A 17,676-nucleotide genomic window follows, 5' to 3' on the forward strand; every position below is an offset into this window, starting at 1 on the left:
GCCATCCCCACAGGTGAGTTCTGTTTCCCACTACAGCACCTGTGAAAGGCACGGCGGGGTCCAGTCGTTTGTCTTGGCTACTTCTCTGGGCAGGAAAAGTGGCATGGACTGTTGCAGCTGTAACAGATGTGCCCATGCTCTGGGTCATCACTGGGCCCACGGGCCATACAGTAACTCACACCTTCCCCTTACCACTAAATACCTGCGAAGCTAATCTTTATTGGTTTGATTTTTATGTTAGATCAATTAAGAAAAAAAGGACTGGTTCTTACTTTATCATCTTTATGGCTCCTTCAGTGCTCATTTCTTCCATACGTGGTCACAGTTCCTGATCTCTATCATTTTCTTTACCTCTGGAGAACTTCTTTTAGCATTCCTTACAAGGCAGTCTATTGGCAACACATTCTCTCATTTTTTATTGGAGAAAGTGTTCTCCTTCACTTTAAAGTATTTCTTTAGTTAGTTAAGGGTTAGAGAGACAGAGAGGAAAATCAAAAGACACTGAAAGAGAACAGCTATGGAGAGCTCCCTGTGGTGCACCCCAAATGCCTGCACCTATGGAAGCTGGGCCAGCGCTTGAAGCTAGAAGCTAGTAATGCAATCCTGGTCAACCACTTGGAGGACAAGAACCCAACAGCCTGGGCCATCATTGCTGCCTCCCGGGGTCAGCACCAGCAGGAAGCTGGAATCAGGAGCAGGAGCCAGAGAGCAAACCCAGCAGCTCCGACAAGCAGTGTTCCAACCCCCAGGCTAATGCCCACTCCTCCTTCACTTGGAAGGATACAGAGTGCGGAATTCAAGGTTGTTTTTTTTTTTTTTTTCTCTCAATACTACATATTCTACTCCACTTCCCTCTTTTCGGGGTGGGGTGGGGGAACAGAGGCTTTATTGCCAGTGTTTTCTGTGAGAACAGCACTGTGTTCCTGGAGGTGTGACTCCCTGGGCATGGGGCCCTGCTCGGCTGGATCCCCTGAGTCTGACTCTGCGACGTGCTGCGCCAGCAGCGCACAGTCCCAGTTCCGGATTCCCTGTTGCCACGACGGCTGCTGCGGTGGTTTCTGCTCACGAATCTCCAAGGCTCTGCCAGTGCTGAGACTCTGGACCTGCCGCCTCTGCAGTCTTGGGGCAGCAGGCCGTCCTGTGTCTCTCATACGGACCCAAGGGAACTGCTGCTTTCCTGGTCTGTTCGACTTTTTGCTTGTTTGGATGGTGGCTACTCCCCAAGATCCTTAATGTGCGGGATCAGAAATTTGAAGTCTAGGCTCAAATATGAGAACCTGCTATTCTTCCAAGCATTGCTTTAGCTGCATCTCACCAATTTGATTATGCTATATTTGCAATGTGATTCAGGACAAACTATTTTCCAATCTCTCTTGGATTTCTTCTTTGATTCATGGGTTATTTAAAAATACTCGATGCACTTCCAAATATATGTGGATTTAAGAGCTATCTTAATAATCCAGATCTAATGTAGATTTTTAACTTATGTAAAAGTGAATGTATGACAACAACAGAACCAAAATAGGAGGAGGAAATGAAGGCACACTGACGCGAGATTCTCACACCGCACGTGAAGTGGTGCAATATTACTCGGAGGAAGACCGTGAGGAGGGGAAGAGGAACGTTAGAGTTCTAGACTGAGTCAAGAACCGTGATACTCAGGGGACACCTGGCAGTGTGTGGGGACACTTCTGCTTGCGACATCTGGGGGGGCCTATGTCCTGGCACCCACTGTAGAAGAGCTAGAAATGCTAAGCACCCTTCAATCCAGGGGGCAGTCCCCCACAACAAGGAATTACCTGGCTTAAAATGTCAATGATGTCGAGCAACTGTGGTCTAGAACAACCACTAAAGAAATAAAATGAAAAAGTGCATATAAACACAAATAGAGAAGATAAAATGGAATCCACAAGAAGGCAGAAAAAGAAGAATACAAGGAACAAAGAACAGCTAGAAAACAGTGAGAGCACAGGCTTAAACATGACTATTCCTAAAGTCAAATTAAATGTAAGCAGTTAAAAATGTGAATGAAAAGGCAGAGACAGACTGGATAAAAAAGCTGTCTATAGGAAACACACTTTAATGTAAAGAAACAGGTGCCAAGTCAAAGGATGGATTACAAATGCGTATCAGAACCCCTCTGCCCACAACTTGGTCATAAAATCCAAAACAGAAAAAAAAAAAAAGTTGAAGAAAGAAATACGTAAAAGAAAAAACAGAAAAACCAGTCATCAGAAGGCAGAAGTGGCTACAGTAATATCGAGTAGACGCTGGAGATAAAGGATCGGGGTGCCCTGTGAGGACCTAACCCCCCTGCACTCTTCATTACGCAGTTCAGAGTAGACCACGGGAAAGCTCACAGAAACCACAGAGGAAGCCCCCAGTTGCACCTGGAGGCTTCCACAGGCTCCTCCAGTGGACAGAAGTGGTGAGGACCTAGAAGACGAGGTCGTCTCGCTCGTCTGTGCTGACACGTACAACACGCAGTCCTCAACAGCAGCACCAGGAAAAAACACACGCTGAGCCAAAACGCAAGCTTTGATACACTGAAAAGGAATGAGATAATAAATACGCTCTCTGCCCATAACGGAACTATTTTAAAGGTTACTCTAGAAATTTTAAAATTTGTACTTAATAAATCCTAAGGTTTATCAGTAAATTTATCCTCCTCCCAAACAAGAAAAATGTTTTAATTCTTATCATTCCTTCCCAAGTTGTCAGTATATTCTATTATCATCACGTATTAATTACCCCTTGTTTTTTTTTTAATCTTACAAGTTAGATATTGCTTCATATGATCAATTTGTTTAAATATTTCCATGCTTACTATTGCTCCTGCCTATCTTTCCAACCACCTTTCTTTGATCATTTTCATTCTTCTTGGTGGTTAATTATCAATTTTTGGCTTTTTAAAAATGTTTTTATTTGAAAGTAGATTAGAGATTACACTGGCTGGAGGCTGAGGGATTATCACCCAATGATTCCAGAGATTTTGTTTAGGATGATGAAAAAGTTTTCAAGGGGCCAGCATTGTGGTGCTATGGTTAAGCTGTTGCCTGAGATGCCAGCATCCCATATGACAGTAAGTTTGAGTTCCAGTTGCTCCAGTTTCAATCCAGCTCCCTTCTAACGTGCCTGGGAAAGCAATGAAGATGGATCAAGCACTTGGTTCCCTGCCACCCATGTGGGAGACCCGGTTGGAGTTCCAGAATGCTGGCCCAGCTCTGCCTGTTGCAGCCATTTAGGGAATGAACCAGCAGATGGAAGCACACACACACACTCTCTCTCTCTGCCTTTCAAATAAATAAATAAAACATAAAAAATAATAAAAAAAAAAACCTTTTGGAAATAGTGGTGATGGTGGACAACTTCGTGGATGTAGTTAATGCTTAAAACAGCCAATTTTATGATACATGTATCTATTCTACCACAGTAAAGTAACAATGTCTTTTTTTTTTGGACAGGCAGAGTGAGAGAGAGAGACAGAGAGAAAGGTCTTCCTTTTGGCCGTTGGTTCACCCTCCAATGGCCGCCGCGGCCGGCGCGCTGCGGCCGGCGCACTGCACTGATCCGATGGCAGGAGCCAGGTGCTTCTCCTGGTCTCCCATGGGGTGCAGGGCCCAAGCACTTGGGCCATCCTCCACTGCACTCCCTGGCCACAGCAGAGAGCTGGCCTGGAAGAGGGGCAACCGGGACAGAATCCGGCGCCCCGACCGGGACTAGAACCCGGTGTGCTGGCGCCGCAAGGCAGAGGATTAGCCTAGTGAGCCGCGGTGCCGGCCAAGTAACAATGTCTTTATTCAGCCTTCATTATTAAAACCTCATTTTTGCTATACAAATGATTCTTAAATTGAATGTTTTATTCCCTCTCTCTGCACTTTGAGGACAGGTCCCCATCATCTTCTGGCTTCACTGATGCTACTGAGAGGTCAGCTTCAGTATGTCTTCTCTCTGGCTGATTTTCAGATATTCTTTAAATACAACGTACCTAGACCTGGATTTCATTTACTTATTCTGCCAAAATCTTACTGTGTTTTCAATAGTGAAGAGTCACACCTTTTATAGATTCTCAAACATCATCAGTCATTATATTCCCTTACTCCCATTCTATTATTTCCTTCTAAAACTCTTAAAATTAGACTTTCCTGGGGCAGGCATTGTCCACCACTTTGGACACCTGCACCCCAATGGGAATTGAGTCCCACCTCCATTTCTAATCCAGCTTCGAATTAACACAGCCTGGTAGGTGGTGTGTGAGACCCAAGTATTTAGGTTCCTGCTACCCAAGTGGGAGACCCACGCGGAGGTCCTGACTCCTGGTTTTGGCCTGGCCCAGCCTTGGCCATTGTGGCCATGTCAGGGAAAGATCTCTCTCTCCTTCTCTCTGTATCTCTGCCTTTCAAATAAATAAATAAATAAATGAATCTTTTAAAAAGAGAGAGAGAGAGAGAGAGAGAGACTCACACAAGAAAATCACAGGCAAGAAGATTGGCCCAGCATCCCAGCTCAGACACGGTGTGAGTATGAAGTAGAATCTGATGATCCGAGTCTCAGAGAAATGGAGCTGCAGGACAGAACATGGAACAGGCTTATCTGTCAGGGTGTAAGTAAGCCAGAGGCAATCCACATGCTTAAGGGTAAAAGGACAACAGAAACAAAAAGGACAATGCAAGGCCCAAAGCAGGAAACAAGAGAGAAACGCTGAAGCCACGCAATGGGTTGCCTGGCCATCTGTGACCGGATCACAGTCCACACAAGGCGCAGGACACAGATCGCCAAGGAATGCCCTGCCCCCGGGAGAGGCGAGCAGAGGAACTTAACCCAGGAGTGACGATGTTTACTCTGCGAGCTTGATAGGATCAAGTGGGAACAGACCATTCTGCCAGGAGAAAGGGGAGCTCCAGAGGTCTGGCACCCTGGGGCAAGAGTTCATCTGACACCACACAAGGCAGGGGGCAAGGCCTCGCAGGCAGAGGGCTGGGAGCAGGCAGAGGCCTGGAGGCAGGAGAGGCCGATGCACTGGCCAGACCCTGCTGGGTGTGTGTGCGTGTGCAGGGACGCAGGGCGGGAAGTGGGAGGCGGGGGACGAGGCTGAGAACTCTCTCACAGGGCTCCAGTTACCAAAACCTTAGGAATGTGCACCTGAACCACGCTACAAGCGCAACGGTGACATGAACTGGTCCTCGTGTGTCGTGTGGAGGAAAGATGATGTAGCAAGGTGGTGGGCAGACGGCGAGGAGGGGAGGAAGCCGTCGACAAGGCCACAGCGACAGACCTGAGAGGCAGAGGAACCATGCGTGATTGCATTCTTCTCCAACACCGCAGGCTGGCTGGGTGGCAGGGGACGCAGAGGACGCGGGCTCCGAGCGATCGGTCCTGTCGCCCTCCCCGCTCTCCCTCCAGCCGGTCCCCCCACAGCTCACTGCAGCCTCCGCTCCCACACGCAGGAGGCTGATACCGAAGAGAGGCTCACTGTCCCCCTGATGGCGTCACAGGGTTCGCTCCCCGCACACTTGAGCAGTGTTCGCTACGGCTCCCCATCCAGTCCTCCACTGTTCCCACGGCCCCACTCACCACCTCACAGCAAGAGTGGAACTGTCGGGGCCCACTCCCAGGGCTGTGCCTCTCTGCATGTCTGGGCCCCACTTCCTACCTGCTTCTCCAAGACCTTGTAAAATGGTCTCTCACTGAATTTTCTGTCATCCTCTCTCTCTCAATACAGAAACACGCCCATGCTCTACCATCTCCCTCCCTGCCCTTCCTACCACTCACAGCCTGGACGCCTAGGTGGTCTGCACCCGTGGTTTCCAGTTCCCGACACTCCGGGTCTCGGACGCTGGTCTCAGCAAGGCCCTCTAGGCCCTCCCAGCTGACTCGCCCAGCCCCGTGACGTGACCCGCTCTCTGGCTGCTCTGCCTATGTCTTTCCTTGCTCCTCTGCTTGCCTCCCCTCTTCCCAGCCTCACAGCCTTGGTCATCACACTGATGTGGGGCGCCACTGGAGGGGTCAGGCCTGGGCTGTCCTCTGGAACCGTGACCTCTCCCAAGGCTCTGTGTCCCAGGCCCACGCACTGATGACCCCAGAACTCCATCTCTTCTACTTGCCCCTTGTTCCGACCTGGATGTCTCACAGGTCTTGCAGCTTCAACACATCCTTAACTGAACTTCCCGTCATTACCTCCAAACTGGCTCCCCTCCAGGGTTCCCGACTTTCCAAGTATGCAGGCCAGAGAGCAACCGAAAGGTCATCCTGGATTCCTCCCTTACTTCCAGTACCCGAAGGTTTACTGATTCACTCGTTTTACTCATTCATTCAACAAACATTCCATGTGCGCCAACTATGTGCCAACCACGAGTCACACCGTCGGCACGAGTTCACCATGAAGGCAGGGAGACCCACAGCACGCAGGGGAGGGGCGGGGAGGCTGTGCGACAGGCGCTCAGGCAGGGCCCCTTGAGATGACCGCTGAGCAGAGACCCGAGAGCAGGAGCAGCCGGCCACGTCTGCGGACAAAGAGGCGGCCACGAGGCGGAGTGGGCAAGAGAGGGACGGGCGACGCAGGCAGGGCGGGTTGCTGGAGAGAGCAGCAGGGCACAAAAAGGACCCTGGGCTTCTACCCTCAGCAGGACAGGTGTGGAGCAGGGACCGAAGCGCACAAGGGCCACCCCTGCGTCAGTGCCACACAGGGGCAGGCACACAGGGAGGCTCCCGCAGCTGCGATTCTCGCTCCGCTGCCTTGGCCTCGCCTGGGGAACCTGCCGCCTGCTGCCCGGGCCACCCTAGCAACGTGGGTCTCGCCCAGCCTCCTCACAGCCACCGCGATCTCCCCCACCTGCAGACAGGATCTCACAGCCACCGCCATCTCCCTCCTGCACACAGGAACCCGACGTGCTCCTGTTTAAAACACTCTGCTCATCCTCAACCTCGGAGCCTAAATCCCACTCCTCACAGAGCCTGCAAGCCCCTTCCTGCCCCGCGTGCGCCTCGTCCCCACGTGTGGCCACTTGTCCTTCCTACTACTTCCATGGCCACAGTGGACGGTGGGTCAGAGGCTTGGCCTTCTGCTGGCCTCTGAGTTTGCCTTTGATGAGACCTTGCCCCGACCCCATGAGTCACCCCAGCCCCTGTATGTTTCCTGTTTCGCCTCTTTCCTCCCTGTGCAGACCTGAGTCTCCGTCATCCCCTGCGGCCTTCCCTCAGCCCTGCTGCGCCTGGCGCGCTCGCTCGTCTCCAGCAAGACCTCCTCAGCACCGTGCCTCCACCTGGCTCCCAGACACCTGTGCAGCGCCGGTGCTCTCGCTGGCTCCGACTGCGCGGGCCCTCTAAGCCACGGGCTACCCTTCTCCTCTGCCTGGCGCCTCTGCCTGCACTGCCCACTGCTCACTGCTCAACGCGCCTTGTGCTTGTGGGGCCCCTGCCTGGGAGACCCTTTCCTTGGGAAGCCACTCGGTGGAGTCTCTCACTTTCTCATACACTCATCCATCCACTTCTTCCCCCGAGTGTTTTTTGATATATTCACCAAGTTATTCAACTATCAACTATCTAAATTCAGACATTTTCATTACCCCAAAAACAAACCGCATCTGTCTGCAGTTTGGGTCCTTGGTCGTTCCCATTCATTCGTTTCCAGGGCCTGGGTAGGATAAGCCCACTGCACACAATGGCAAAGCGCACCTGTGAGAAGCAGACTTCAGTTTCCTGTAGGTTCTGTTGGGAGCCCGGATCAACCAGAAGCTGAATGAAGGTCCCGACGTGTCTCTCTCAGACTCCAGGGCACTACAAAGCAACAGTGCTCATTCAACTGCACAGAGTGGGAAGCCATGACTCTGGCCCCGATTCTGTCCAGTTCAGAGGATCTGGCCTGAAGACAGCCCGTAGGCCCTGACGGGCAAGAAGCCACGTACGCAGACTTCGTAAAGCAGAGGGACTCTGTTGACATGGGAAATGGACTCACACCTCATAAGCCACAGGACGTGCAAGGTGCTTAGCTAAGGGCAGTCACACGCTAACTGCAATCCGGTGTCGGGGCTGTCACGTAAGACACGAGGTTAGCTCTGCAGGGCCCGAGGAGCACACACGGGAGTAGAGGTAGAAAAGTACAGGGAGACAGCGCGTTTCAGGTCACTACAGGGTAGGATTTCCCCAGCCAAGCATCACAAGGCAGAGTGAGTTGCCTTTAAGGCAGAGTTCAGCTGCAATCTGGATATTCAATACGTGGATGCTGCAGAAGTAATTCAAAAGCCAGAGGTGATCTGACAACCGTGGCATTCCCACACTGCACTGCTGAGCTCAGCTGTGAGGTGTGTTGCAAGTGATCTGTTACAGTCATAAAACGCTGAAACGAGTGATTTACCGTCTCTAGGTTCTGGGTTATCACTATAGCACCACCGCTACTCACTTGCGTTGTTCAATATTTTCTTGAGAAAAAGTGAAAGACTCCACATTTGCTGGGGCATGCTCCTGGGAGCGTTCTTCCCCTCACAGAAGTGGCAAATCACCAGTAGAACCTTCCCAAAGCTAAGACTCCACGAGGGGCGTTACGAGCTACTGGTGAACAAGCAGTCACTGTCCTTCGTAGGACTGACGGCCTAAGCTGGGTACCTAACAGCAGTAGGGCAACAAGTCCTGGAAGTACATCTGAACTCTACAGGAAAGACTAACGAGGAAGTTCCTGTGTGTGTGTTCTATTACTCCAAGAATACTCACTCGAGTGATTTCAACTGCACCAAAGGAAAATTTAACTTTTGTTATTTCTTTATTTACTTATTTAGATTATTTGAGAGGCAGAGAGAGAGACAGACTTGACAGAGTTAGCTCCCACCTACTGGCTCATTTACCAAATGCCTACAATAACCAAGGCTCCGTCAGGTCGAAGCGAGGAGTCAGGAACTCGATCCAGATCTCCAGTGTGGCTGGCAGGGCTCCAATTACGTGAGCCATCGCTTGTTGCTTCCTAAGGTCTCCATGAGCTGGAGCTGGGACTCGAACCCAGGCACTCCGGGATGGGATGCAGATTCCTGACTGGCATTTTCGCCACTAGGCCAAGTGCCTATCCCAAGATTAACTTTTATACAGCAGTTTCTTTAAATAAAAAATGGTTATAGATGATATAAATATGCCCAGAAAATATCACTTGCTCTTAGACACATTAAACACTTTTTCCTCTAAGCAAGAATCGACATGAACTGGTAACTAACAGAACTTGAACTTAGCCAACCTCACCCCCATCCAAACTGGAACCGACTTTCACTTTTCATCTCCCTGGATAAATGGCCCTGGCAGGAACGGCTGTCACCAAGGCCAACTGTAGAAGTGCCACCACCACAACGCCTGACTGACCGACCCAGGCCTGCTCAGAGCCTTTGCTGACTCCTTTTCCATGTCTCCTTTCCGCGGCTCGGCCAAAAGGACAGATGTACGCCTCTGCTGGAATGCAGGAAAACCAAGCAGGTGCAAGTCCCTGACCACCTGGGGCAGTGGGCTACTGGGCAGCCTGAGATTTCTGGCACCTCATAATTTTTTTATTACAAACTTTTTTTTCCATTATAAAACTATTACTACCACAGTATAAAAATTTGGAAACTAGAGAAAAAGCAATTATGACCCCATCATCCTAATAAAGTCATGTTGGCATTTTGGTGTGTTGCTAATACTTCTCCTCGGGGCTGTGTGCAGCGGTATAGACTGCATTTGTTTAGCTTATTCATACTCTACCTCTCTGAGGAGGATTTGCAGCACCTCCCATAAAGCTATGTCATCAGACAGACTGGTTCCAAGCATCAGGCTACTGACAGAGCACAGCTATGGCCCCAGAGGGAAGCGGGGTCCCCTCCACGAGCTCCTCTCTCCCTCCCCAGCGTGGCCTCCCGGCCTCCCCATGTCAATGCAGGGGTGCCATCTCCCTCATCATTACGTTGAGATCTTGGCACCACCCTGGACTCCTCGCCCTCAATTTCAACATCCCTGTCCACCGAGTCTTCATTATCGGTCACTATCCCTTCTCACATCTGTCCCTCCCAGCCCCCACGAGACGGCCACCAGCTCAGTCCGGTTTTCTCTGCACACCACTGCACGTTTCTCTGACTCCTCGCCAGCCCCTGCTTTCTCTCCTTCCCTCTTGCACTGCCAACGGATTGTCCCCATTTTGACTGCTCTCCTGAACAATCTGCTTGGCTTTCCATTGTCTGACGGATAAAGAGGAGTCTTCGGTCTGCAATTTCTCCCTAGTCTACCCTTCCTGACACACGTTTTACTCTTTCCTCCACAAAACCTCTGCAGGCCCCCTTGTACCCCAGACTCAAAGTCCCAGGGTGGAGAGTGAGTGGGACCGGACACGCACCTGCTCCCTAGCACCTCGCGGGCCAGCTGAGCTGGAGTAACAGGTAGCAGACTTACCCTGCTGCCATGAACAACTATAAAACTGGACAGAGTAAATGAAGCAACAGGTTTCAAGCATCAGACCACTACCAGAGCAAAGCTGTGCCCCACCCCTTCCGCCTGGGGACACTCTTCACGCGGCAGCTCAGGGACGGGCAGCCTGCAGAGAGCAGGCCTGCCCACACCTCCGCACGTGGCAGAGCTTGCTCAGGACCAAGAACCCTTTGCTTTTTGTAAACAGGCTGTTCCAATTCTGGGGTATAAAAATAGACACTTTCTCTAAAATTTCCATGGGGACTTTTCTCTCTTTATGCTTTATCCTCCTTTCAATGATCCTTAATTGAAAATACCGAGTTGCTCTGCCCACAGTCAGATGGGGGACTCCCATGGAAAGAAGATAAACACATTTTTAGGCAATGATGTGTTCTGTCTCTCAGCCTCCTCTTCACTAAGCTTCACCGCCTGTTCTAGGAGAGACGACATGACACACTGAACACACGGGAGACCTGGCTCACTGGCAGCTGTGAGCATCTTCGCAATGTGTTAAACCACCAGGCCCCTGGGCCATTAACTCTCCATGACAGACTGAAACTGCACGGGTGCAGATCCTCTGTGGGCAACTGTCAAAGCCATGTCAGTAACAAGGCCATCTCCAAGAGTGGCCAATGCTTAGAGTCACCTCTGCAGACCCCATTCCACAGAGCGGCAGGAAACCGCCAGGGACTACAAGCAGAACTCCTGGGGGACAGAGCAAAGGGCTCGATAGGGTTTACTCTTCTTCCACCCTACACGTGCCCTCTGAAAGTCAGCTGCTGCTCTCTTCCCCCATCATAGTTTCCAAAGACCACTGGCCCCAACCCTGCCTTTTCCTGCTTAGCAACATTCTCCAAGAACGCTTAAGGAGGCTCTAACAGTCTTCCTCTTGCAATAGGCTGGGTATTGAAGACCTACTGGGAGTAACCCAGAGTTCTCCAGCTCAGGCCAGGAGACGCACTTCGTAGGGCAGGTGTCCCTACCACCCATGTGGAGCACGCCCTGGGAGGTACCCCTGGCATCTCCCCAGTCTGGAGTTAAATTCAGGGCAAGAACTCTGTGCTCTCCAAGCACGGCCCATGGGAGCCTTCTTTCCACAGTACCGTACATCCAAAATGGAACTAACCAAAGGGCCAAAGCCAGGAATTAGTTCTTCCACCCTCACTAGCACCTTTTCAAGTCCCAAGGCAGATCCCAGTACAAGGCCATTCCTCATTCCCACCCTCACCGAGGTCAGCACAGGAACACAACCTTAAAGTCACACAGCTGTGAGGGCTCAGAGGCCGCGGCAAATTGAGGAATAAAGCAACCCAGCGGCACACATCATGCTGTGTGGGGAGCACAGGCACGGGTATGCAGACTGCCTGCTAGAGCAGCGGCACGGAAGTTTCCACCCTACCATCAGCGAGTGGCCTGCAGGAGAGGGCATCATCGAGGTCCCGGGCAGTTGATGGGTCAATGGTGAAGATACAGTCTTTTCTAGGAGAGATTGAGGACAGAATTAGCAATGGCACAAGTAACAGACCCTTCACCCACTGCGGCACAGTGTTAAAGAACAGTTCATTTTGCAAATGTGCTGTTACACAAAGTGAGGAGTCACTTCTATGCTTTCTATCTGAGAAGGGGCTCTTCAGTGAAACTGGAGGCAGAGGAGAGACCGATGGAGGGAGTCCTTCAGTCCCCTCTAGGAACCGGCACCTACCTCTCCTTGACCTGGTGCAAACATGGGTGTGAGTGGGTGCAAAGGAGCACCTCCCACGGAGGAGGCTCCCCGAAAAAAGCCAGGCGGCAAGCAGGGCAAGTCCCTTGGGCCAATTACTGTCCCGTGCTAGGTTCTGACTTTGCCCCGTGGCTGAAGGGGCCGGTTCTCCAAGGCTCTGCATGCAGGCGACTGTCTGCTCTCTCTACCTAAAATGTGGGGGTGTGCCAAAGAGTGTCACCAGACTTGTGGCCCAGGGAGATGGAACCCAAGAGTAAGAGTGGCAAAAAACTCTGGGCCACACTGCTAACTGTAATACCCTCACTTCTACATGGAGATAGCCCAAACCACAGTTTGTTTCCATCAAATAATCATACAGTTCACCCAAGTTCATATCAGCTGGCACACCCCGTGCCCATTTAGCAGTGCACTGTACCCCTACGTCCGCCTCACTCGGTATCTGTGCAGCTCCGCGACATTCTCATTTTGTCTACGGTTTCCTCTAACACGCCCACCCAGCTCGCCCAGAGCTTGGCAGCAGCTGTCCTTGGTTCTGCACGCCACGCTTTCCCACCCAGGAACTGGCCTGGACACTGGCGTGTGCCGCAGGGACGGCCCCCCCAGCCCCGCTCCCACTGGCCTCTTCCACGTTCTCCCCCATTCCGCCCAGCACCAGCAGTGCTGCAGCCACCTCTCTGCTCCGGGATCACGGATGCTGCCAACGGCTACCCTGGGACTGACCACAAGGAGCTGGGGCTCCTTCAAGACATCCCTTCTGGGGTGGCCTCTGCTCAAAGCTTCCCCACAGCCCTCCGAGGCTGGGAGCAGCCAGGAAAGCTCTCAGCTCAGGGCCTCTCTTGACTGCCCCTTCCCTCACTCCTAGGAAACCCAGATGACCCTCTCTGCTCTCACACCGATGCTTCACCACCACAGTACCTGGATTCTCAGGCAGTTCGTTCATTCTAAGATGCACCACCAATTCAATAGTAGCTTTTTGGGAAAATAAAACTCCACCACATTAAAAACATACACTGATTTTAATGTACTTCAGCACTCCAGAAATCTTAAATGTTAAAAAGAAAACTTAAGTGGTAAGTGGATAGCCAAACTGTTGTATTCCACAATGGAATGGTATTTAGAAAGGAAAAGGAAAAATTATTCATATAAACAATAACTTGCATGAAGGAATTTATATACGCAACAGCTTGAAAATGACTCTCAAAGATTAGACTGAGTGAAAGAAGTCACTCTTGAAAGTCCACAAAGCAGGGGACACAAAGGCTGGAGTCCTGGGACATGCAGCAACAGCTTCTGTTCTGTCACACGACAGGAGGCAGGCAAGAGTGCTGGAGAACAAGAACACCAAGGAACCTCGGGGAGCACGCCCTGGGGTCCCTGTCGCCACTGCCTGGAGCACAGGTTGCCACCCAGGGCGATGGATGAATGAGAGAATGGATGTTAAGGCAAACGCCAGGGTGGTGACACAAACCCCAACAGTACGGCAACCGGTTCTAAATTGGCGAGGACCTTGACCTTGGTTCACAAGGTAAAGAGGGAACTGCTTGCTCCTCGCTTCTTTCAGCATCCCCCATAAAACCAAGCCAAATGTTTTATATACACCAAGCACTCAATAAAAAATACTTGTGTAACTGGAACCAAAATGTCAGCTGTGGTGATGGGAATGTTTTGTTTCTACTTTATTATAAATGACATCTTTTATTATAATGACATCCTGAGAAGCTGAAAGAATGCAGCCACACCCCCACGCCTGTCCTGCTCTAGCCAAAATCCAGGGAGACCCCCCCTGTCCTGCCCTAGCCACAATCCAGGGAGAACGCTGCCAGACTGGGCCAGGTGGGAGCCACAGCCCCCGGTCTACTTCACTGGCTGACTGGTTACCTCTGTTGAGGCTTTCTGTGGGTGCAGTGAAGGAAGGATAATGCCCCCTAAGACACTTCCAGCCTAAAACTGATCCAGCCACACACACACAGCAAGGCTCCACTGTCCACTTACACACGTCGTCTTTAAGAGAGCCACCACAGCTCTCTAAGGAACATCCTAGACTACCCTGCGAACACTCAGACAGATTCTCTGCTCCCTTTTCGTTTTATCTGCTCTAAAACCATAAACCCAGACGTCTACATGAGAACCGGACCACGAGGAGTGGCACCCAGAAGGCTGCTCACCGGGAAGACAGGCCATGCAAGGACTTGATCAGAGGTCCCGACCCAGTCTGGCCTGCCACCTACTTGTAGATGACCTGCGATCTAACAATGGTTTTTACATTTTTTAATGGCTGGAAAAACCAAGAATACTCTTTTGTGATCTATAAAAATTATATGAGGGGGCCGGTGCCGTGGCTCTCTTGGTTAATCCTCCACCTGCAGTGCCGGCAACCCATACGGGCGCCGGTTCTAGTCCTGGTTGCTCCTCTTCCAGTCCAGCTCTCTGCTGTGGCCCGGGAGGGCAGTGGAGGATGGCCCAGGTGCTTGCGCCCTGCACCTGCATGGGAGACCAGGGGGAAGCATCTGGCTCCTGGCTTCGGATTGGCATAGCACCGGCCGTAGCAGCCATTTGGGGAGTGAACCAACGGAAGGAAGACCTTTCTCTCTGTCTCACTGTCTATAACTCTACCTGTCAAATAAATTAAAAAAAAAAAAAAAAAAAAAAAAAAAAAAAGAACACTGCTCTGGCCAACGAGCCTGAGCACCCGCCAGGAATCTGAGTGTAAACAGGGCTCCTAACACACCTTGTCTCGTTAAAAAAAAAATTGTATGAAATCCAAATTTCAGTACCTAAAAGTAAAGTTGTATTGGAACAGTCACACAGTTCCAGGCCCTGGCAGGGTTAGCCGGTTGTGACCGACAGCATGTCAGCCTCGAGAGAGTTTGCTGACCTAATGTGCCGAGCGCATGGTTCAAGCGTCTGTGATCGCCTCCGTCCGGGAAGCGAGGCGAGGCTGAGCTCTGAACTGCAGCACTGCTCAGAGCCTCTCACAGCGGCCAGCAGCAGACGCACGTGCGCCAGCTCTGGGCGCCTCTGTCGTCAGCAACTCCCGGCAGCAAGCTCCTCAGGGAGGCGCCGTGGGAGCAGCCCGCACTGGGGCACTGGGACACCCTCCACAGGCCTCCAGTGCAGCGCCTGTCCTACAGGGGCTGTGCCACCAAGCCTGCCCCAGCGCTATGCTGTTCACATCGGGGAAGCTCACGAGAGGAAGGCTCTCTGGGCTGGTGCTGTGGTGCAGCAGGTAAGGCAGCGGCCTGCAGTGCTGGCATCCCATATGGGCGCCAGTTTGTGTCCTGGCTGCTCCATTTCTGATCCAGCTCCCTGCTAATGCACCTGGGAAAGCAGCAGAAGGTGGCCCAAGTGCTTGGGCCCCTGCATCAAATGGGAGACCCAGATGAAGCTCCTGGCTCCTGGTTTCAGCCTGGCCCAGCCCTGGCTGTTGTGGCCATTTGGGGAGTGAACCAGTAGATGGAAGTCCTCTCTCTGTCTCTGCCTCTCCCTCTCTGTAACTCTGATTTTCAAATAAAATAAATAAGTCTTAAAAAAAAAAAAAAGAGTAAGGCTCCCATAGGAGCGCTGACGGGGTGAGTTTATACGGTACAAGGAATCCTCTTCCTCTGGCTGTGTCTTATACACATGTGAATTTTATTCCTGATAAAGTCCCCTCCTTACTTTGACTGCTAGGAAACTCATAAAACAACTACACCTTGCTTTTAGCAGATGTTACTTAGTCTGAATTTTGTGAACTAACCTTTACCTTGGATACGTCTACTCTTCCTCTTCATATATACAAATCACATTCTTAAATTATTAGAGCCATCGGTCCAGGAAAAGACCACTAGAAGCCTCCTAGGACCCCAGAACCTGGGGGAAAGCAGGGCGTAAATGAACACGTGTGTATACTGAGGGATCACAGTGTTTCAGAATCATGTGTCGGGGAAGTTGGAAGGAAGACACAGACCACTGGGAGGACAAACTCCCATTCAGGGTAAAGCTCGGAGCGGTCCCGACAAGGATCTGTGCCGGAGCAGTGGGCTCCAAACTTCTCTCTCACCGTGGAAAGTTGGGAGAAGCAAGGGAACAGTGAGTGACCCTGACAAACCCCAGCCCTCAGCGCTGAGAGCCAGTGATTTAATCTGTTGTCATCGCCACGATTACGAATAGGCCACGATGTGGTGCATGCGGCTCCTTCTGGTCGTGGGCCACAGTGGCCGGCCGGGAGCTGCTGGCCTCAGCACTTGGGAGCCCAGCCCTCCCCGCCACCCGCCCGGGGCGGGGTTGGGGGCAACGGGGGCGGTGCACCGGGCAGCTGTTACACTCTGGTAACATGCTTGGGATTTTACTGGCTCCTTTTCTGGAAGGCTTTGGTCTCACAACCTACAGGGAGCAGCCAGGCCTGCCAGCTTTCAGAACCTGCGAGAGCAAATATTTCAAGAGTTCCGCAACAATGGTTAGAAAGAAGCTAACCCTGACCCACAGAAAACACAGCGCCGGGTGGGGGAGGGAAAGGAGGAGGCTCCAGCTCATGAGGCTGCAGAATCCCAATTCAGAGCAACCCGTTATGTAACCAAAACTTCTGAGGCACGTGACTGAAGGGCTTAGAACTTTTTAAAGCGACAGAGAACTTCTAAGACTGCTCACTCAAAGCCACTGGTCCAGGAAAAGGAACAGGAGGAGTCACTAGAAGCTTCCTGCAATCCCCAAGACCTGGCAAGAGCCCCAGGGAGGAACAAAGGCACAGAGAGGAAGTTCCTGGGCCACCTGCACTCCTCCGTGACCCTGCCTCTCCTTGCCTCTCCCTCCGGACATCTCCTCCCCGCCCTCAGAGCTGTCTGCTTTGTCACCATGCACCTTGCTGGATTCTGGCCACGCCTTGACCACAATCATGGAACCTGTTCTCCCCTCAGTCATGGCTGCTGCCAGACTAATCACCTTAACGTCTGCATCAACTCCTCATCAAGGCAAACAGAAATTCAGCAGAGGATTCAGAGCTCTCCTGGGCAGTCCCAATCTGTTCTCCCAATGTGCACCGCGTGTGCCAGATTCTTCCTAAGCCCTCCAGTCTCTGAAACACTGTCTGTGCTGTTCTTATCTGGGTCACTCATTCCAGCAACCTCCAAGGTCTGAGCCCTGCCTAGCTTTTAAAGGACCTGGCCATCCTTTCTCGCACTGAACCCAGGTGGCTCCTCAGCGTAGATGCTATCTGTCCCCACCTTTCCCATCCACGTCTGCAACCTGACCCTCCCTGGATGGCACTGGCCACTGTCCCTGGCACACTGGTGGCTACTTATGGACATGTCTTGCATGTCTTATGATGGTGACAGGCTGGGAGCCAGCCACCATCAGGGCTGGCTCTGGCACAGGCCTGTCTCCACAGCCCTTCCAACACACGGAAGGCACAAATTTAATGAATAGTTGATGGATAGATGAATGAACAAATGACCGAGGGCTCTCTCTAGCACTTTTCCACTCGATTTTGCCACTGTGTCTTGGGAAATGCATTTAGGATTAGAACTCATGACTTCCTGGCGTCTAATCCTGTGGTCACACCACAGTGTTAT

General features: G+C 51.6%; 1 protein-coding gene across 8 annotated transcripts in view; it reads right to left on the bottom strand.

The window, feature by feature from the left end:
• DIS3L2 (DIS3 like 3'-5' exoribonuclease 2) overlaps positions 1-17,676 on the bottom strand; it is a 385,604-nt gene that overhangs the window by 127,429 nt on the left and 240,499 nt on the right. For all 8 annotated transcript variants that reach the window (XM_070070055.1, XM_070070058.1, XM_070070061.1 and 5 more), the window contains one exon: positions 11,810-11,889. In XM_070070055.1, coding sequence (XP_069926156.1) covers positions 11,810-11,889 — 80 coding nt within the window. The remainder of the gene's footprint in view (positions 1-11,809; positions 11,890-17,676) is intronic.

Source organism: Oryctolagus cuniculus, chromosome 3, assembly GCF_964237555.1.
Source record: "Oryctolagus cuniculus chromosome 3, mOryCun1.1, whole genome shotgun sequence".
NCBI classification, from domain to species: domain Eukaryota; kingdom Metazoa; phylum Chordata; class Mammalia; order Lagomorpha; family Leporidae; genus Oryctolagus; species Oryctolagus cuniculus.